The sequence below is a fragment of the Herpailurus yagouaroundi genome, unplaced genomic scaffold (assembly GCF_014898765.1).
Source record: "Herpailurus yagouaroundi ecotype Mexico unplaced genomic scaffold, PumYag 77, whole genome shotgun sequence".
Taxonomy (NCBI): domain Eukaryota; kingdom Metazoa; phylum Chordata; class Mammalia; order Carnivora; family Felidae; genus Herpailurus; species Herpailurus yagouaroundi.
The window spans coordinates 30,974,801-30,997,108 of record NW_024412388.1 but is presented as its reverse complement, the minus strand read 5'-3'; the positions used below and the strand labels follow the sequence as shown (position 1 = coordinate 30,997,108).

The window sequence follows — 22,308 nt, the reverse complement described above, 5'->3', positions numbered from 1 at the left end:
TAATTATAGGGGCACCTGGGTAGTTCAGTCAGTTGGGTGTCTGACTTCAGCTCAGGTCATGATCTCCCAGTTTGTGGGTTCGAGCCCCGCATCAGGCTCTGTGCTGACAGCTCGGAGCCTAGAGCCGGCTTCAGATTCTGTGTCTCCTTCTCTCTCTGCCCCTCCCCCGCTTGTGCTCTGTCTCTCTGTCTACCAAAAATAAATAAATGTAAAATATATATATATATATTTTAAATATAATTACAGAGTGAATGGGTTTCCAGATTTAAAAACTTAGGGCAAAGAATGCAAAAAGATGCATTTCTGACACTAACTGTTTAGAGTTACTTCAAACTGCACAGGCTAAGGGCACAGTCCTCCATAAGACTATCTTAACTTCAGACACCAGCTGCAATCTCAGGGCTTCCCAGGCCACCAACGCTAGTGACCAACTGCTACAAATTCAGGAGTTCTCACCACCCCTTCAGGTTTGATAATTCACTAGAACTCACAGATCTCAAGAAAATGCTATACTAATGGTTACAGATTTATTATGGCAAAAAGGATACAAATCAGGATCAGCAAAAAGAAGAGACACATAGGCAAGGTCTTGGAGGGTCCCAAACATGAAACTTCCAATGTCTTCTTCCTGTGGAGTCAGAATGCATCACCCTGTCAATACACGTATGTGTAATAACATACACATAGCATTGCTCACCAGGAAAGCTCACCTGAACTTCAGTGTCTAGTTTCTTTCTTTCTTTCTTTCTTTCTTTCTTTTCTTTCTTTCTTTTCTTTCTTTCTTTCTTTCTTTCTTTCTTTCTTTCTTTCTTTCTTTCTTTCTTTCTTTCTTTCTTTCTTTCTAACACTTATTTATTTTTTCAGAGACAGAGACAGAGTGTGAGCAGGGGAGGAGCAGAGAGAGAGGGAGTCACAGATTCTGAAACAGGCTCCAGGCCCTGAGCTGTCAGTAAAGAACGCTATGTGGGGCTCGAACTCACAAACCATGAGATCATGACCGGAACCAAAGTCAGTTGCTCAACCAACTGAGCCACCCAGATGCCCCTCTTTTTTTTCTAATTAAAAATTTTTTAAGTTTATTTAATTACTTAGAGAGAGAGAGAGAGAGAGAGAGAGAGAGAGAGAGAGAGAGAGAACATGAACCGAGAAGGAGCAGAGAGAGAGAGAGAGAGAGAAAATCCCAAGCAGGCTCCAGAGAGCACAGAGCCTGATGCAAGGCTTGATCTAAGGAACCATAAGATCATGACCTAAGCCAAAACTGAGAGTTGGACACTTAATCAGCTGAGCCACCTAGGAGCCCCTAAAATTTAGTTATTTATTTTTATTTTTATTTTAGAGAGACTGAGATCATGGGTAGAGGAGAGGCGCAGTGGGAGAGAATCTTAAGCAGGCTCCATGCTCGGTGTAGAGCCTGACTTGGGGCTTAATCCCACGACCCCGGGGTCATGACCTGAGCTGAAATCAAGTTCGATGCTCAACTGACTGAGCCATCCAGGCGCCCCTTCGGGGTCCAGTCTCTACTGGGCTTTCATTAGGTGGGCAGGACTAATTGAATCATTGTTCATGTGACTGAACTCAATCTCCAGCCCCCTTTTCCTTTGCCAGAGGTCCCACTGATATCACATGACCCAAATCCCCAACCCTCTAATCACATGGTTGGCCTTTCTTACTTGGTCAACCTCTGTCTTAACTATCTGGCTATCCAACTTATCTTAACATATCTTAAACTATCTAGAGGGCCACCATGAGTAATCCATTAGCATAAACTATCAGGGCCCATTATGAATAACAAAGAAAGTCCTATTGCTTGGGAATTTCCAAGGATTTATTTCCCCTCCAGGGACAGGGACAAGGGCCAATCAAACTCTTTATTATACAACAGACCCATACCAAGGCATATCAATGAAAAAAATTCAGAATGTTAGAGACAAGGAGCGCAGCCTAAAAGCTTCCAAAGAAACAGGTCATCTACAAAGGTTTGTAGTTCAAACATCAGCCTCAGGGCACCTAGCTGACTCAGTCAGAAACTGAGACTCTTGATCTTGGGGTCATAAGTTCAAGTCCTACGTTAGGTATAGAAATTACTTAAAAATAAATAAATAAATAAACTTCAAATGATATCAACCTCAATGGCAACATTGGTTTCTAAGAAACAGGAAAGCAATACCTTTAAATTTTTGAAGGAAAATTATTTCTAATTTGGTATTCTATACCCAACCATACTATCAACCAAAGATGAAGGCATAATAAACACAATTTGAAAAAGGCAAGGTCTCAAAATTTTACTTCCCAAGGACACTTTCCCAGACAGCTACAGAAGGATGGCTCCAACAATGTGAGGAAGTAAATTAAGAAAGAAAAAGCAATGAGTTCCAGAAAACAGGGGAGCCAACACAGGAGAGAAGCAAAGGGAATGTCCAGGATGATGGTGAAGGGAACTTGCTTGATGACAGATGTGAAGTAGGCCTAGACACCAATAAATTCAGATTAGAATAGGAAGATAAAAGGTTCCAGGAGGTATGTTTCCAAGAAAAACATGGAACTGATAGATTGACTACCTGATGTGTTTGACCATATCAAGTGATCTTTGTACCTCCAGGTGGGAATGTGTAGGGTTAAATTATATATGTATAATATATAATATATATATGATATATATAATGAATAAATAAATATAAATCTAAACAAAAGATAAAAAAATGAAAGAATTTAACTCTGAAAAAAGTATACAAGAAAAGAAATATAGTCAGAGTGTTCCATAGTCACATAGTCAAAATATTGTAACTAATATTTTAAAATCTAGGGGCACCTGGATGGCTCAGTCAGTTAAGCCTCTAATTTTGGCTCAGGTCATGACCTTGTGGTCTGTGAGTTCAGGCCTCACATTAGGCTCTGTGCTGACAGCTCCAAGCCTGAAGCCTCCTTCAGATTCTGTGTCTCCCTCTCTCTCTGCCCCTCACCTGCTCACACTCTGTCTCTCTCTCTCAAAAATAAACATTAAAAAACATCTAACTATAATTTTACTGGGAGAATAAGGGAAGACTAAGTATGTGGGAAGGGAAATATAAGAGCTACATCATCTTCTATTGTAGAATCTATTTTAAATCAGGATAAATAGGGGTGCCTGTATGGCTCAGTCGGTTAAGTGTCTGGCTCTTGGTTTTGGCTCAGGTCATGATTTCACATTTTGGGATTGAGCCCCGTGTTGGGCTCTGTGTTGACAGTGCGGAGCCTGCTTGGGATCCTCTCTCTGCTCCTCCCCTGCTCACTCACTCTCTCTCTCTGTCTCTCAAAATAAGTAAATAAACTTAAAAAAAAAATCAAGAAAAATAGATTATATTTGTCAAAATATGGAAGTAAATATTAGGGACCAAAAAAAAAAAAAAATCTAAAAACGTATTTGCTTTTGGGGAGTGAGAATCAGGGGTGGTGAGGGCAGGGCAGAAGACTGCTTTTTTTTTTTTTTTAATCTTGTCATACACTTTGTTGATTTTTAAAAACCATGTGTATGTATTATTTTGATTTAAAATGTTTTAAGAAAAATAAAGGAAGGGGTGCCTGGGTGGCTCAGTCAGTTAAGTGTCTGACTCTTGGTTTCAGCTCAGGTCATGACCTGAAGGTTTTTGGGATCGGGCCCCACATTGGGCTCTGTGCTGACAGCGCGGAGCCTGCTTGGGATTCTCTGCCTCTCTCACTCTCTCTCTCAAAATAAATAAACATTAGGAAAAAAAAAAAAAAGAAAGAAAAAGAAAGGAAGTGAAAAGTTGAGTGTCCCTAGGGTAGCATTTGTTATGCTGGAGAATTTATCACCATCCTGCGTGCTGGTATCACCTCAAAAACCAAAGCTGTTAGCCTTAAAAGCAGCAGCATCTCTGTGGAACAGACACACCTTAACCAGGCTCATGAGACTGATATTTCCTATCAGATGCCAGTTCATTAATTTATAAGGGGAAGTGGGGCTTTGAAGCAGACGTTTTTCTTGTTTGCCGATGAGTGCATTATCTCCCTAAGGGTGGATCTACATAAGAAATAGAGTGGTTTTGGGGCGCCTGGGTGGCGCAGTCGGTTAAGCGTCCGACTTCAGCCAGGTCACGATCTCGCGGTCCGGGAGTTCGAGCCCCGCGTCGGGCTCTGGGCTGATGGCTCGGAGCCTGGAGCCTGCTTCCGGTTCTGTGTCTCCCTCTCTCTCTGCCCCTCCCCTGTTCATGCTCTGTCTCTCTCTGTCCCAAAAATAAATAAACGTTGAAAAAAAATTTTTTTTAAGAAATAGAGTGGTTTTCAGCAGGTTGCTTGGTAATCCAAAGAACTAGTGAGGTGGGGGGTGAATTGGGTGATTTCAAACCATGAGGCCTCTATCTCCCTTGTTCCTGGACCAGCATCTTTGTGTCCAGACAGCACTAGGATAGACACTCTGATGGTTGCTTTGACAACTCTTACTGCTCTCTGCTTCATTGGCAATGCAGACTCCTAACTGGAACCTTCGTTCTTCAGCTACTTTAATACCTTTATTCAGTCTAGACTAGGCCTGACAGTTATTCTGTCGCCATCAGATATGTTGGCACATCTCTGTAGCATCAGAGACTTATATCCACTCAAACAGGCAACACATTTACAAAGCACCCATGATGTGCCAGGCTCTGTTCTAAGCTCTAGAGTTACAGTGGCCAACAAGACTGACAGTTGTCCCTGCCCTGATTAAGTTTACAGCCTGGTAAGGAAGACATATATTAAACAAAGTGGGCAAAGTGAAGGAGCAGCCCAACTCACAGAGACAACTTCATTTCCTTTATCCTAGTTCTGGTTTTTTTAATATATAAATTATACTTTTACCTTTTTTAAGTTTATTTATTTATTTTGAGAGAATGAGTTGGGAAGGGGCAGAGAGAGAGAGAGAGAGAGAGAGAGAGAATCCGAAGCAGGTTCCACACTGTCAGTACAGAACCATGAGATTGGGACCTGAGCCGAAACCAAGAGTCAGATGCTTAACCCGCTAAGCCACTCAGGCACCCCTTTATCCTGGTTCTTGAGGTGGGGTCATCTCGTGGGTATCACCTACTGCAATGAACCATCTAGATAAAGAAGGCTCATTTTCCAAGCCTTCTGTGGATTCTGTATCCCAAATCCTTCCAATAAAGTTATTTTATATGGAAATTTATCTAGGGTTGGTTTCTGTCATTTATAACCAAGAATCCTGACTGGTATAGCAACCATCTCAGACATCTGTGGACCAGAGAGCAAGTTACCAAAAGACAGTTCCAAACCTTCTGCCTTGGGACTACAACCAAAACTGGAGCCTTTCAGATCTGTGCCTTCATTCAGCACAAAGCAGGGCACACAGGCTGTCTCAATAAAATATGGTTGGCTGAGTCACTCAGTAAGTCCACAAACATCTGCCAGAAGTTATTCTAGGTACTAAGGTTACAAAGCTAGTACAAACTGGGGTGCCTGGGTGGCTCAGTTGGTTAAGCGTCTGACTGCAGCTCAGGTCATGATCTCACACTCTGTGAGTTCAAGCCCCGCGTCAGCCTCTGTGCTGACAGCTCAGAGCCTGGAGCCTGCTCTGGATTCTGTGTCTCCCTCTCTCTCTGCCTCTCCCCAGCTCATGCTGTTTCTCTCTGTCTCAAAAATACATTTTAAAAAATTAAAAAAACAAAAACAAAAACAAAGCTAGTACAAACTAGTTGCTGCTGTCAACAGTGTCCCACATGCATTTTAGATCCAATATATTCAAAACTGAGGGTGTCATCTTCCCTGCCTTTTCTCCCAACCCATATGTCAACTCACACTTTGTGTATGCTCCAAACACAGTGAACTGCTTGCACTTCTCACTACCCTCTGCTTCGATACCAATAGTTTGGTGTTCTTAGACCATAGGAGTGGGAGGGAAAGAGACAGCAGGCGATCTGGTTGCTGACTATAGACAGTGACCAGACCTTGAATGCCACATAGAACATTCTAGATGTGTTGGCTGCTATCCCAAATTATTTGGCCTAAATGGAATGACCATACAGTTTGGCTTTTCTTCTTCCACTGAGAGTAGTCTGCATAGAAGATGACACAAAGGGCTTATATGTCCATCGTCTTGGCCACAGATGCAACTGCAAGCAATGGTCCCATTTTACAGATAAGCAAACAGAGACTTCAAATGACTTGGCCCCACAGCTAGCAAATAGCAAAGCAAGGGCTTGAATGAGGTTTCCAGACTCCAAATTCTCATTTTCTTTCCTCTAGTACTGCAGCTCTTACAGAGCTGTTTTGGGTGTGGTGTGAGGAAAGGGAGACAGCTCTGACCTAGACCAGGGGAGGGGGGGAGGAATTCTCTTTACCACCAGTGCACTCACTAGGGGCTAAGTCTGTTTAACTTGCCTCTTTTCTTGGCCTAGTTCCCTTCTCTAATTAATCTTTTTTTTTTTTAATGTTTATTTATTTGTGAGAGAAAGAGAGACAGTGCAGAGAGAGAGGGAGACACAGAATCTGAAGAAGGCTCCAGGTTCTGAGCTGTCACCACAGAGCCCAACCCAGGGCTTGAACTCAGGAACAGTGAGATCCCAAGTCAGACGCTTAACCCACTGAGTCACCCAGGAGCCCTCTCTACTCTATCTTCTTAAAGAAATCCTTACAACAACCCTGTAAAGTAACTGTTCCATCCCTTTATTTTATAGATGGAACTGAAGCTCAGAAAGGTTAAGTTTCACGCCCCCAAAGTCCTGAATCTTCCTACCTCGCTTGTCTGAGGTACCGGCTTGGAACACCGCGGTAAAGAAATCTGCCAACGGGTGATGAAGAGGATACCCGGGACCAGCCCCCAGTTCAGGGCTGAGGGCCGCCAGGTGGCGCGGTGGAGGTGTGCCTGTCCCCTCCCCAACCTCCACCGGACTGCGGGGCAGACGCACCTGAACTAAACCCGCGAAGCTGCCTCGAGGGGCGGGGCAGGGAGTAGCTCCACTGCCCAGCCCAGGGTGGGCAAGGAGGGAGACTTTAGTTTGCGCGGTGCGGACCGCCCGGGCCTAGCTGGAGAGTCACGCCTCCACTTGTCGACCGCCAAGCCGTGTCAGCTCGCTCCTTGCCCTGCACTCCCCAGCGTGCAATTCATTTTTGGTGGGGGGGGTCCAGAAAATAGACTGGAGCGGGAGAGAGCAGCCAAGAGCGGTGGGGCGGAGACTCCACCGCCCCCACCTGTCGGCGGCGGGTCGGGGGCGGGTCGGGGGCGGGGCCTGTCCCGTAGGGTCCGCCCCTGGTCCCAGAGCTCAGGGAACGCGACGAGATATAAGGCAGCCGGAAACAATGCGCCTGCATCTCGCGCTCCCGCGCGGATCCCGGGAGCGTCCGGGCCGCCGTGCGCGAGCGAGGGCGGGGGCGCGCGCGCGGGGGGCGCGTTCTTGAGTGCGGGCCGCGCGCTCGGTGGCGCGCATGTGCCTGTGTGCGGGCTGCCGGGCTGCCCGGAGCCGGCGGGGAGCCGGTCCGCTCCAGGTGGCGGGCGGCCGGAGCGAGGTGAGGCTACAGGCGGCCGAGGGGGGGCGGGCTGCAGGCTGCCTCCTGGGCACAGCGCGCCCCCGCCCGGCCCGGCCGGGCCCTGGGAGCTGCGCTCCGGGCGGCGCTGGCAAAGTTTGCTTTGAACTCGCTCCCCGCAGCCCAGTCCGCGCGCTGTGAGCCTCTTCCTTGGGCACGCCGACCCGGGGCTGGGCTTCCCGGGACGCGAGGGAAGGGCGCGGGCTGCCAGCCGGGAGGTTGGGGAGGGACGAGAGCCTGGCAACCGGCTGTGCTGGCGGACCCGGGGACGCCTCCCTCGGCCCGCACCCCAGCCAGCCGGTCCCCTTCCCTCCCGCAGGGAGCGGACATGGACTTCGACTCGTACCAGCACTATTTCTACGACTATGACTGCGGGGAAGATTTCTACCGCTCCACGGCGCCCAGTGAGGACATCTGGAAGAAATTCGAGCTGGTGCCGTCGCCCCCCACGTCGCCGCCTTGGGGCTCGGGTCCCGGCGCCGGGGACTCAGCCCCTGGAATCGGTCCCCCGGAGCCGTGGCCCGGAGGGGGCGCCGGGGACGAGGCGGAATCCCGGGGCCATTCGAAAGCTTGGGGCAGGAACTACGCCTCCATCATCCGCCGTGACTGCATGTGGAGCGGCTTCTCCGCCCGGGAACGGCTAGAGAGAGCGGTGAGCGACCGGCTCGCCGCCGGCGCACCCCGGGGGAACCCGCCCAAGGCGCCCGCCGCCCCAGACTGCGCTCCCAGCCTCGAGGCCGGCAACCCGGCTCCCGCTGCCCCCTGTCCGCTGGGCGAGCCCAAGACCCAGGCCTGCTCGGGGTCCGAGAGCCCAAGCGACTCGGGTAAGGACCGCCCCGGGCCATCTAAGAGGGGGGCACCCCAAGGGTGGCCAATACTCTGTCGCTGTCTGAGGTCAGGCATTGGGTCTTCGCAAGCCCCGCGGCCACCTCCCCCTTTCTGTGGCTGAAGCCGCCGGTGTAGCCCTCAGCGGTGTCTGTCTGGCACGTGGGTGTGTTAGTAAACAGTTTGAAGAAGTGGCGTGGGAGCCAGCGTCCTTTCGATGATGATTGGAGCCCCAGGGGACAAGGGAGACAGGGTGAGGCTTAGCGCTTAGGGAGGACAATACTAGGATTGGACTGTAGGGGATTTCTTTCCTCCGGAGGCTAGAAGGGTCTCTTAAGGGTTACTCCAGGCTTGAAGTTTTTTGTTGCTGCCACTTTCCCTGGGAAACTCACACTCCCTTAGGGAGAGGAAGCTGAGGAGCCTTTTGTGCAAAGCCAAAGCCTTCACCCTTTAATATCTCTAGTCTCCTGTCTGCTTTACTTTAAAAGAGCAATAATGCCCTCCCATTGCACCTCCCACCCCTTACCATTTGTACACCACACAATCACCCACAGATAGGTAGCAGAGCAATGAATGCTCCCCATTAACAGATGGGAAAACCGAGGCTTGGAAATAGGAAGTCACTAGAAGTGAGCCCCATCTTTTGCCCAATCCTCCATTGCATCCAGGCACTGCTTCCTTGATGTTTCGAGGGTCTTCATGGTAGCATATCCTAGAGGGGCTACACTTTGCTTTGTTGCTTTGGCCTGAGTTGGAAAGGTGTTCCTCTAGCTCCCTCCTAATTTTACCTGTGGGCTCTCTGTAGCTACTTCCTTGCATTCAACAAATGTTCCCTGGCCGCTGAGTGGTGCCAAGCTCTGACTAGGTGCTGGGGTCACAGATATGGAGCTCCAGCCTCCTCCCCCATCCTTGGATGCAAATTTAAACCTCACTAAGTGCAGACTTCAGCATCCTGTTCTTAGCCTCGCCTTTTAGACCTCTACCCAGGAGAAAGACTGGAGAGGGTGCTTTTATAGGGTGCCAACTGACTAGCGTCAGGTAAATCAGCATCTAGAAAATTTGCCATAGCTTTTAAGAATAACTTTTACATGACCTTTTGAGAGGGAAGTGGGGAGTGGGTATGGAAGTTGTCATATACTTGCGGGGGCAGGAGGGGGGAATAAGGATAACAAGAAATTAAAAGTCAATTTTCTTTTTTTTTTTTTTTTTTTGGTCCACTGTGTTAAGGTCATTTTTAACCTGCTTGCTTTCAACACCAAGAGCTTGTGTTTGTTTGATGGCTGGAATGGGAGTTTGAGATCAAGAAACCAATAAAGATATATCTCTACAAAAGCTGATGGAGTGGTAGAGTGGAAAGAGCATTGTCTGGGGACTTTGGAGATCTTAGTTTGAGATTCAGAACATTACAGAGGTGATGTGTGGACTTGGATGGTCTGGATCTCAGTTTCTCCCTCTGCACATAAGAGGGTTGGACTTGATTGTCCAGCGGAGGGCATTTTCTTGTCTGGGTAGAGTCAGACCATCTCTGGAAAGAATGGTGCCCTACATTATTTCTTCCTTAAGAAGAACCTTACCAGCTATGAGGTTTAACACTGAAATATTAAAAGTTTGGGATATGGGAAAGCTTCCTGAATCCTTTTCTGACTTGCCCTTTAACCTGAACCTGTTTGCAAGCCACTGGTTCACTCACAGGCCACATGGCCCAGAACAAAATGCAACAGATTGCAAACAATGAGGGGGGGGCGGTGGGGAGAGTGACTGACGGCAAGGCTCAGCCAATAGGGGTTAGGGGCTGGGTAAAACAGCATTCCAAACACAGCTCATCCAGCCAATCACAGGCTTTGTGGCCAGGAGGGCTGAATGGTCAGGTTTTATTAATGGAGAAATAATGCGATTGTCCACACAATGGAAGCCTTCCTGACAAAGGGGCTCAAGGATCCTGATATGCAAAAGAGGCCGAGAGAACTGAGCTCTTCTGTTGTCAGGCTGAAATGCATGAAGGTGGCCTTCTGTGTGGGGGCTGCAAAACGTGAGGCAGGAAGACTTTCCCCTAATTGCACTCTCCTGGTTGGGTAGCCTAAGAGACCTTTGAGCCAGGGAATGACGGGGGCATGTCCAGGCATCTCCAGGTCTCTTGGTGTTTTGGCCCTTGTACTGGGACATTCTGTTGCTGCTCAGTTCCCTGCCCCCGGCACAGGTCGCTTGGAAATGGTCGCTTGTACCTTTGTGAAGTTCCTGCAGCTTTTTCCGACCTGCTATTACAAATCCAACCCTCTTCTGGTCCAGGGAAGGGGGTGGGGCAGGCGACCTATAAATGATGGATGACTAGAAACCCATTGAAACCAGGAGCAAAATGCTCCTGAGAGAAACCCTTTCCCTCCCCTCTGTGGGTGAGGAGGGATGGGTTATATGTAGCCCTCCCTTCTCCAAATCTTCAGCTGAAAGGGATGGCAGAATAGAGAGGTGGGGGAATAATAGGATTTATAACTTGTGAAAAGTAACAATTCCCCAAGTGCAGACTGTGCTGGGCAGGAACAAAGGGCAGCTAGGCCCACAGACCCCTCATTTACAATTCTGATGGGGCATGAAAGAGCCCGACTGGGGAAGATCTTTATAGCTAAACTTTGTCCCAGGCCGATAGCTCTTTCTCTCCATCCCCTCGGTGGGGGAGGGGAGCGCCTGTGCCGACTGGGGGCTGTTGGCTTGGGTCTGCCTTTTGTTCTTATCTAAGCCTTGCTGTGCAAAAGGAAATTGGAGAATATTTTCCTTCTTGCTTATTTCCCCTCCTTTCCTTCATGCTGCCCTTACTCCACTACAAATGAATCAGTTGTCTTTCTCCCCATTTCAATTTGTTTATATCTAAATGGGGGAAATGTCCCCTCTTTTCCCGAGCCTCAGCATAGGGTCTGTGTGTGTGTGTGTGTGTGTGTGTGTGTGTGCGTGTGTGCGTGTGTGTGTGTGTGTGTGTGTGTGTGTGTGTGTGTGTTTCTCATGGGATGTGTTTCTTCTCTGGATCTCTCTTCTTGGACAGAGGGTGAAGAAATCGATGTTGTGACAGTGGAGAAGAGACAGTCCCTGGGCGTACGGAAGCCAGTCACCATCACGGTGCGGGCAGACCCGTTGGACCCCTGCATGAAACACTTCCACATCTCCATCCATCAGCAGCAGCACAACTATGCCGCCCGTTTTCCTCCAGAAAGCTGTTCCCAAGGAGGGGCTCCCGAGAGAGGTCCCCAAGAGGAGGCTCTGGAGAAAGATGCCCCAGAAGAAAAGGAAGAGGAGGTAGATGAAGAGATTGTGAGTCCCCCACCTGTAGAAAGCGAGGCTCCCCAGTCCTGCCACCCCAAACCTGTCAGTTCTGACACCGAGGACGTGACCAAGAGGAAGAATCACAACTTCCTGGAGCGCAAACGACGGAATGACCTCCGTTCTAGGTTCTTAGCCCTGAGGGACCAGGTACCCACCCTGGCCAGCTGCTCCAAGGCCCCCAAAGTGGTGATCCTGAGTAAGGCCTTGGAATACTTACAAGCCCTGGTGGGGGCCGAGAAGAGGATGGCCACGGAGAAAAGGCAGCTCCGATGTCGGCAGCAGCAACTGCAGAAGAGAATTGCGTACCTCAGTGGCTACTAAGTGACCAAAAAGCCTGACTGCTCTGTCTTACAAAGACCCGAGTTTATTTTTTAACCTGCCCTCTCCCCCTTAGTAATTTGCACATTTTGGTTACGGTGGGACAGTCTGAACGGTAGATTCCAGAATGCAGAGCAGCCGGTGCACACACTCTTAAGGGCTTGCATTCTTGGAAACCTGGGAACCCTGCTCTCCCACTTCCCTGACTCGGGGGAGCACTGGGTGCTCTCTGGCACCTTTGGCTTCTCAGGCAGGCAGCTGACTGAGGAGCCTGGGGTGCCTAGCTCACTAGCTCGGAAGAAAAGCCTGACAGATGCTATGCAACAGGTGGTGGACGTTGAGGGGGGTGGGTTCCAGCCTGCATGAAATCTCACACTCCGGATGAGCTTTAGGCTGGGAAAGGATGCTCCCACTGGTGTCTCTGGGGTGATGCTAGGACAGCTGGGCCCGGACGCTCTCCCTGAGGCTCTTTTTTCCAGGAGACACACGAGCTGTCTTGGGTGAAGACAAGCTCACAGACTTGATCAACATGGACCATTACCTCACTGTCAGACACTTTACAGTAGCTGAGGAGTTGGAAACCTTTAATATATATGTGTATATACATATATATATGTGTATTTATATATATATATATATATAAATACACATATATATATTGTGATGTTAGCTGACACCCCTCCTCCCACTCTAAATGCTGCGACCTTGAGAACAGTTAAAGAGCTTGGCCTCTAGATTCTTTGTCTCAAAGCCCTCTGGGCCCTTTCCTCTGAGGGAGAAACCATTCTGTCCTCACAAGGGACTTTTTTGTTTTCTTCTGCCTTTGTTATGCAATGGGCTCTCCAGCACCCCTTTCCCACAGGTCAGAAATATTTCCCTAAGACACTGGGAAATGGGTCCTAGCCTGCGGCCTGAGGAAGGCTTGGAGTCCTGGCTGTGAACTTGTGATCTGCCCAGGTGTTTTCCGTCTTGGAATCTTTTCTCAAGGCAGATGTCAGGCACATCCAGAGGGAGAACTATACCACTTCCTCTTTCCTACTTCCCTCTCCTCAGTCTCTGACTGGTAAGTCTGAAGTTCTACTAGAACCCTGCAAACTGTCCTAGTGCAACTCCCAAAGAGCTTGCTGGCCCTGCACCCACCTTGGGCCCCTTGCCAGCCTGATATGAGTCAGATCTGTTTCCCAGAGTCCGGGCCTTACTGCAGTTCTTGCTGGGAGAGCTGCTGGGACTCATCCAGTGCTCCAGAAGGTGGACTAGTTTCCTGCTGGGTTCTAAAGGAGCTTCCAGGAGCTCTGCTTCGCTGACCATGACGGATTTTGCCCCAGGTGAACAGCCCATCTCCAAGTGGACTCCAGGTGTAGCCTCCAGTTTGGAAAGACCTCTAACCCAACAGGTGTCATGTGGGCAACTCAGGAGCCCCAAAGCCTGGCCTGGAAGAAAGATCAACCCCTCCAGAACTCTGCCCAGGGCAGCAGGTGCCTACTGGCTGTGGTTTTGAAGGGGGGGGGCCCCCCCGCTAGAGCACTGTCTGTGGCTCTGGAAAGCCAGCTGCTACTTCCAAACTTATTATGCACAGTGGTCTGTTTCTGAGGTCGTTTTCTGGCCTCAGAGAACCCCAGTGGAAATTTGGAAAAAAATCTCTCTACCTTCTGGAGTATGGTTTTCGGGAGCCAACTGTCTTCTGGAACTGTCTTTGGAGAACAGGTGGGATGTAGGTTACTGATGTATCACCTGAATAGCTTGTGTATAAGCTGCTGTTGGGTATTAGGCTGGGAGCAGTGGTTTGTTTTATTGTTTTGTTTTTTTTAATACTGTATTTTTGTATGCCTTTTGCAAAGTGGTGTTAATTGTTTTGTACAAGAAAAAAAACACAAAAAACTCTTGGGCAATTCTCCTGTTGCAAGAGTCTGGTTTATTTTGAAAGGCAAGTTTACCTGAAATTTTGTATTTAGTTGTGGTTATCAATTGCCTGATTTTAAAATGTTGCCTTCTGAGACCTCTGCTAATAAAAGATTTCTCAAACATGTCAGAGTGGGGGCACCTTATGCCAACCAAGTCCCCCTGAGCCAAGGAAAACAGTTTTGGGGTAACCACCAGCGATCCAGAGGGTTGCATTTCTCTAACCATGTTGCTAACCAGGTCATTCCACTTCGGGTTCCTGAAATGCCATTTCAGACATGTCTAAACAATGTAGGTTTGGTCCGTGGTGTAGTCCGTGAACGTGGCATTCTCTTGTGCATTGCAAAGAGGGTTGAATTTGAGCTTCAGAAGGTTTGAAATCCCAGCTCTACCACTTGCTCTGTGCCTTTCAGCTTTACGTTTCTGAGCCCTAGTTTCCTTATCTGTAAAATGGGGATAAATGCTCCTGCCCAGGGGGGTAACAGGTATTCATGAAGTAGTAGATTTTAAACCCCTTTCTTTCTTTTTTTTCTTCTTAATGTTTTTTAACATTTATTCATTTTTGAAAGGCAGAGAGAGACAGAGCGCGAACGAGGGAGGGGCAGAGAGAGAGGGAGACACAGAATCTGAAACAGGCTCCAGGCTCTGAGCTGTCAGCACAGAGCCCGACGCAGGGCTCGAACTCACGGACCGCGAGATCACGACCTGAGCCGAAGTTGGCCGCTTAACCGACTGAGCCACCCAGGCGCCCCTAAACCCCTTTTTTAGAGTGTGAAGCCTTATATTCTTTTGGGTGGTACCGGGTTCTTACCTTGGTGGTATGATGACCATGCAGGATATCTTAAAAATTCGCTAAGATTTTGTGATGTAATACGATTTTTTTTTCTTCCTCAATTAATGAAAGCAAATGAAGCCTCCTCTTCCCTCCCATAGTCTTCCTAAACTTGCCCTACACGCAGGAGGGGAGAATTGAATAACAGCTGTTCCTGATAGAACACTGCCTATGTCAAAGCACTCTGCCCCCTCCTTCATGTGACACCATGGCCAACTGTGTGACAGGGTTACAGAAGATGAACCTGAGGTTCTTTTTTTTTTTTTTTCCGTAATAAATATTTATTCATTTCTGAGAGCGAGAGCATAAACGAGGGAGGGGTGGGGACAGAGGACCCAAAGCAGGCTCTGTACTGACAGCAGCGAGCCTGATGCGGGGCTCAAACTCATGAACCATGAGACCATGACCTGAGCCAAAGTCGGACACTCAACCGACCAAGCCCCGCAGGCACCTTGGAACCTGAGGTTCTAAAAGCAAAATAAAACTCGGGGCGCCTGGGGGGCTCCATCGGTTGAGCATCCAGCTTCAGCTCAGGTCATGATTTCGTAGTCTGTGAGTTCGAGCCCCGCATCCAGAGCCTGGAGCCTGCTTTGGATTCTGTGTCTCCCTCTCTCTCTGCCCCTGCCCCCCCCTCTCATGTTCTTTCTCTCTCTCTGTCAAAAATAAATAAACATTAAAAAAAAAAAAAAAAAAAAAAAACCTCTGTAAAAGTAAAACCTGCCCAAAGTTACTCAGTTACTTGGCTAGTAAGTCAATGAGTTGGGATCTAAACTCACTTTTGCCTGTCTCCACAGCCAGAGGTCTCAACCACTACATAATAATGACAGCTGGTTTTGTTAGCATGGGGTGTGTGGAGCAGGGAAACATGGAATTTCATCACTTAACTGCTTGTTGGAATTGTCTCTCCGTGGGGCCATTGCGCCTGCCATTTATTGGGATGGAGTGGAGCAAATGTTCCATGACCAGTCACTCTGCCACATTTGTGGGCTGGGTGGGTTAATCTTGCCCCAACGAGGCCCCTTCTGGGACTGTGAAAGCAGACAGTTGCTGTTCAGAAAGGCCAAGCACATCATGGTGGAAGAAGGCCACTTTGCCTCGGCTAATCCTTTACAGCTGAGACCTGGTTGCTCTCCCTCTCTCTTACGGAGCCTGAGTAGAGTCAAAAACTTCCTATAAATTCCTCACGTTTACAAAGTGACCCTCATCACAAGTATGCAACTTCTGCCACATAGTACTGGAGCCTAGGCCGGTTTCTTGCTCAAGGTCACATAACAAAACCAGAGTCCCAAACCCAGTCTCTTGTCAGGTAAACTTTCCACTCAACCCCCCACTGTCTCTAAGCCAGGGAACCTAGTTTGTAAGTAGCTGTTTGACAAACATAGACTTGCGTTCTTGGGACTGTTTTCTTAAAACTTCAGTTCCCTCTTTCAGTTCTTGTCACTCTGCTCCCAGTATATTCATCCTTCTTTTTTGATGCCATTTGTCAAAAGACTAATTTGTAGGATTCCTCTCCCTTTCCTAGGCCTCGAAAGAAATCATGGGCCCTCTGTAAAACAGCAGGGACCCCCAGTGTTAGTTGTTTTACGTATCTTAATTCTCACAACAACCTGGAGAACAGGGTGGCGTCAGTTCCATTTCACAGATGAACAAACTGAAGACTCGAGACATTGAAATCCTTTGTCTAAGCCCACACAGCTAGCGCCAGCTGCCTGACTCCAAACTTCAGCTCTTTTGAGTGTAACTCTGCTGAGAAAGGAGAGGGAATAAAGCCATCTCCTGGGGGGAAGGGAGGGTGTTTCTGGAATGTGAAGTATTTTAAGCTCCTTCCTAGCTCATTTCTACAGACTCCTACCTCTATCTTTGTCTGAAAATAGCTGGGAGTTTATTCCTGGATTTTGGAGGACAATTTCTACAAATTAGGTTTGACTGGGAATAGTATACCTCAGGGACTCTGCACATAGACAATAAGGGGCAGCTGAGAAGCCACACTTAGTATAGAAAAGAAAGGCCGTCTTCTGTGTTAGACAATAAAAAGCTAAAGCGTGTGCTAATTCTTGCCTCTGTTGGCAGGGAGTATTGGGGGGGTGGGGAATGAGACAGGTTGAATTATCTTAGATGTGCTGAATTTGTCTAAAGGACTCCCAGGGTTAGGATATTCCAGAATATTCACTTTAGAAGGAGAAGGGGAGGATGGGGATGGCTTTGTTGATCTAGAAGGTGATAAGAGGGACTGAGAAAGAGATTCTTTTCTAAGGAGAAGATAACCCGTTGGCAGATGATTGATGAGTGGGTGACTGGGCAGGGGTGAACGAGAGGTGTCTAAATGTGTCAGCTAAAGTTCCGTTGGGGTGTGAGCATTTCTACTTTAAGCCCAGTGGGCAGCCCTTGTTAATGTCTTTATTTGGAACTGTTGCCAAAGAGATCAACTGTCTTAACATTACCCATTCTTTGGACCAGGAAATGTAAATAGGTTCTTAAAGTCTCTAATCAGGTGAGTTATTAAATAATTACACTCTGTGCCAGGGGCCTAGGAGGTGCCTAGGAAGTGTTGGATTGCCTTTCAACTTGTGGGAAACAGTATGGTTGAGTGGTCTCCCTCACCCAACAGATCTTAGTTCCAAGTCTGGCCCTGCATTTTCCAGCTACACCTGTGCTACCACCTTGGGCAAATTACTACCTTCTCCCAGCCCCAGTTTCCTCCTCTGTAAAACAGGTATAAATAATAGCACCCACTTCATTGAGTCGTGGTGAGCAATAGTAAGTGCTCAGTAAATGATTAGCGTTATTCAAACCATTTAGCAAGGCACACCTAGAATACAGATTAGTCATATTTAAAAAGTGACAGAAGAGAGTGGTAAAATAAAGAGCCTTCCCACAAGGAGTACTTAAAGTAATCTGGAGTGCACATATTGATGCCTCAAGAGGCAATAAGTCATCAGGGAAAGAGTAGCGAGGGTTTGGGGAGACTGAGCTAGGCAGAGGAGAAAAGGCAGGCACAGACCTGAGCTTCTGTCTGGTCCGTGGCATCCCATGACCCACAGCAGGCAGGAGCTGTGAGCCTGCGATGCTGTTGCACATATGGGCCCTCCATTTGTCCTCCTGGGCACTGACTGTGGTGTCTTCAAACTGAGCAGGAGTCAATGGACTCCATTTAGCCAGTTAAACCCTCAAAATGCCTATTTTGTTCAGGCAGTGACTCTCAAACTTGAGTATATGTGTTAAGAATCTACCCACCCCACCTGATGCAGTAGGTCAGAGCTGGGAATCTACACTGCTGACAAACAAGCAGGAAGGCGGAATCCTGAGGTCACACTTAGAAGAATATTGGAATAAAGAGTTGGAGCCAGATCCTATGGAGATTAAAAAAAAAAAAAATTACTGGAGGTGGTGTAGACGGCATAATATAACGGTTTAAAAACAGGGATTTGGATCCCTAGTACCTGTGTGATGTTGGGCAAATCACTTAATATCCCCGAGTCCTAGAAGTTTCCTTCTTCTCTGAAATGTATATAATAGTGAGAGCAATGATATATGAAGCTATGGTTCCTTGTGGAAGTTTATGAGCGTGCAAACACCGTCACAAAAGAAGGCAGCGTGTGGCTCAGTCAAGGGCTACAAGTCTCAGAAGGGGAAGAGAGCACTTGGGAGTCATCAAGAAAGTTCTTGTTGGAGATACGGTGACTATAACTGGAACCAGAAGTCCCAGAAGCATTTGGCTAAGTGAAGAAGAGGAAGGTGTTCTAGGCCGAGGGACTAGTGTTGGGGAAGAGGGGATTGTGGGAAGGCTGTATGGAATCTGGGGAATGGGGAACAATCTGGTCTGATCTGCTGGTTGGGTGGTCTCATTCTTACAAAACAAGAGGGGTTGCACTGGATTTCTAAGAGGTTCCTTTCAATAGCAAACATTCTCTGTGATTCTTTGAAATAGGGAAGTCAGGGAAAGAAACTGATTGTGGTTTGAGATTTGAGGTGATGGGGTCATACAAAATAGAGCACCCAACAGGAAGTTGAGGATGTGATACTAAAGCTTTAGGAAGGGGTTTGAAATGAAGGTACAGGTTTGAGACTCGTCAGAATATAAAGATGATGAGGGCCCAACATGCCAAGCCTTGAGAAAGAAAGGGGGCCAGAGACATAGGCCTTGAAAGAGCCATGAGATTAGGATTGGCAAGGAGCTCTTATGGCTCTGTATCTTCTTCCTTTTTGCACTCCCCCCACTCTGATTTTGCAGCCTTCAGGGATCTGCTGTGGGTGTGCAGGCCCTCTTAGGGAGCTGAGAAGACTGGAAGTGAGCCCCCTTTGAGAACATTCTGGTATGCTCTGGAGAAAGCCCAATAACTCAACCTTAGCTGGAACATAAACTATATGACATGGTGAGCTCTACTCTCTTGTGAGGGGAACCTTAATTGTTGTGAGCAATTCTGGCCTCCCAAATTTGAATCAGCCAATTGCTAATGGAAAGAGCAACCAATGGAAAATATTGTGACTACTCAGGTACTGTACTGGGTTGTGTTTTGTCCCTCACCAAATACATGTCTATCCAGAACCTATGAATGTGACCTGAAATAGGGTATTTGCAGATGTCATCAAGTTAAGATGGTGTCATACTGGATTAAGGTGGGCTCTAATCCAATGACTGGGGTTTAGGGAGGGAAATTTTTGGAAGAGACACACACAGAGAAGATGGCCATAGGAAGACAGAGGCAAGATTGGAGTCACACTGCCACAAACCAAGGAATGCCAGCAACCGCTAGAACCTACAAGAGGCAAAGAGGGATTCTTCCCTAGAGGGAAGCTTGGGAGCATGGCCCTGCTAACCCCTTGATTTTGGGCTTTTGGGGTCCAGAAGTGCTAGAGAATAAATTTCTGTTGGTTTAAGCCACACAGTTTGTGGTAATTTGTTATGGCAGCCCTAGGAACCTAAAACAGGCACCAAATTTATTTAAAAAAAATTTTTTTCAACGTTTATTTATTTATTTTTTTTTGGGGACAGAGAGAGACAGAGCATGAACGGGGGAGGGGCAGAGAGAGAGGGAGACACAGAATCGGAAACAGGCTCCAGGCTCCGAGCCATCAGCCCAGAGCCCGACGCGGGGCTCGAACTCAGGGACCGCGAGATCGTGACCTGGCTGAAGTCGGACGCTTAACCGACTGCGCCACCCAGGCGCCCCCAGGCACCAAATTTATTGTGAAATAATCCTACAGGAAATATTTTTTATTTGGGATACCTAATTAGTATGGGGGTCAGGCTGCTAGGGCTCCTTGGGTTGAATAAAAAGCTAGTGTTTGTCTTCAACTCGACTTTCTTCTCTCACCTTGGAAACGGATGCTTCAGTCCTCCCATGGCGTGTTCCTCCTTCTGTCCTATCACAACATCCCTAGCTTTCCATGTTGAACATTTGAACTTTCTGGATGCGTCACTTCGAATGGCTTCACCTTTAACCATCTCCCTATGCTTCTTCTTTTTTCTAAAAAAAAAAAAATGTTTTTAAGGGGCACCTGAGTGGCTCAGTCAGTTAAGCGCTAACTTTGGCTCAGGTCATGATCTCGCGGTTTGTGAGTTCAAGCCCCGAGACGGGCTCTGTGCTGACAGTTCAGAGCCTGGAGCTTGCTTTGGATTCTGTGTCTCAATCTCTCTCTGCCCCTCCCCCACTTGTACTCTGTCTCTGTCTCTCTGTCTCTTTGTCTCTCTCAAAATAAATAAACATGACATTTTTTAAGAAAAATGTTTTTAAGAATGTATTTTTTTAAGTTTATTTTCATTTATTTTGAGAGAGAGATAGACAGCGAGCAGGGTAGAGGCAGAGAGAGAAAGGAAGAGACAGAATCCGAAGCAGGCTTCACATTGTCAGCATGGAACTTGATGCAGGGCTTGAACTCATGAACTGGGAGATCATACCCTGAGCCGAAGTCAAGAGTCAGACGCTTAACTGACTGAGCCACCCAGGAGCCCCTCTAAAAATTTTTTTTTCAAATAAATTATTTAAAATATACAAAGGGCAGGAAATAATATAATGAACACTATTGGGGCATCACTCCAATATCCCCTCTACCTCTCTGCATTACTCCCTTTCTCCTTTTTTGCCATGTTCCCATGACTATCCCACCCCATGCTCTCAATTTCCTGAAGAAGGTGAGGCAGGTGCATAGGTTGCCCAGCCTGACTATACGTCGGTCCTACAGACACCGTACAACACGCACACACTAAGGATAATAATTAGGTGACTGGTTGTGGACTTTCAGAAGGGGAAGCAAAGAATTATTATCTTCCAAGTAATTTGAGCATCCCTAGTCTTAAATTTTAGTTGTGCTTTTCTGGACCAAACCTATCCCAGAAATTTTGCCTTTTCCAGCAGAAATTCTTTACCCCCAATAATCTGTAAGCAGTGGAGTATGTTGGAAATGGGCTTCTGCCTCCTCCACCTCTAGATATACACAGAGACTTTAAATGAAAGACCCTCTTACCTCTTGGGTTATCTTTCAGAATAGATTGAACTACTTCCCATCTGGCATCACAGAAGGCAAAGAGCGGGTCAGGGCTAATACCTGGGCATGACTACAAATAGCTTTCTTGACTCTCTTTTGTACCTTTTGTGCAAAGCTTCCCATTAGAGGATTTTCTATTATTTTTGTTGTTGTTTTTGTTGTTGTTGTTTTTAGAAATTCTTATTAACTCTTGGTCATAGACTTCAATTTCCTAATTTTCCCTTGAACTTAAACTCTCCAATTAGGATTTCACGTTACAGCTATCTTGAAGGAACTATTCTTAATATAATTTAGAGTTCAGAAGAGCATTAGGGAGACAAATAGAGGTACAAATGGAATAGCCTAAAGATACTTACAGAATATGTTCCTATTCTCTTTTGGTAAGACTGGTGGAATAAAAAGAAATAGAAATGGTATGGTTTTTTTTCACTTCTCCTGATTTGTTTTGAATCATGGGCTCCATTCTGATTTAGGAGCCTTTCCTGCTCACCACTTCAGTGATAATTCTCCCCATGGTCTATAGGATCCCTGTTCTCTTTGTTTCTATAGCAACAGTCCCGTGTTGCTTGGCTAGAAGCAATTTTCTGCTGCTGTGGTGAAGCCTCATTTTTTCATTCCTTTCTCCCCAGTTGCCTTGGTAACCAGCCTCTCCCTCTTTGGGTCTCTCAGTGGTAAATTCCACTCCTCTCTTTTTTCTCTCTCTCATAACAGTCACCTGGTCATGACTTGGACAGTGCTTTCCCATCTGTGAGTGAAGCACTCTGTCATGGTCAGATTGTCATCATGAAATTAGCCCCTCTTTTGCTTTATTTGCATCGTTTCTCCTGCCTGCCGTCTTTCTAGGGGTTGTCATGGTAACCGTACCCTCTGAAAGTCTCCAGGCAAAGGCTCTACAGTTAACAACCATCATGTGAGAGTGTCTGCCAATCTATGGCCACACATCTCGATTTTAAAACCAGCCCCAGGCAGGTACCACAAATTGGAGAGAACAGGCTTTTGATCAAAGCAGACTGGACTGAGAAAAGGAGGTATAGGGGACCCTGGATTCTGATGTTCTCCAAACAATATATGTGGCTACAGGGTTCAGGCTGGGCCTGCAAGAGTGCCCATTATGCCAGCAGTGATCCAAG

The 22,308-nt window shown here is 47.3% G+C and overlaps 1 protein-coding gene across 2 annotated transcripts in view; it reads left to right on the top strand.

Annotated features, from left to right (window-relative positions):
* Nucleotides 1-13,987, top strand: part of MYCL (MYCL proto-oncogene, bHLH transcription factor) — a 103,172-nt gene extending 89,185 nt beyond the window's left edge. Inside the window, exons 3-5 of one of the 2 annotated variants that reach the window (XM_040469774.1) lie at nt 6,663-6,844; nt 7,829-8,333; nt 11,366-13,987. In XM_040469774.1, the coding sequence (XP_040325708.1) occupies nt 7,838-8,333; nt 11,366-11,964 (1,095 nt within the window). In that variant the 5' untranslated portion in view covers nt 6,663-6,844; nt 7,829-7,837 and the 3' untranslated portion in view covers nt 11,965-13,987. Of the gene's footprint in view, nt 1-6,662; nt 6,845-7,330; nt 7,492-7,828; nt 8,334-11,365 lie in introns of those variants that run through there. The other variant, XM_040469773.1, reaches the window with a different exon arrangement.
* Nucleotides 13,988-22,308: the final 8,321 nt, after the last annotated feature.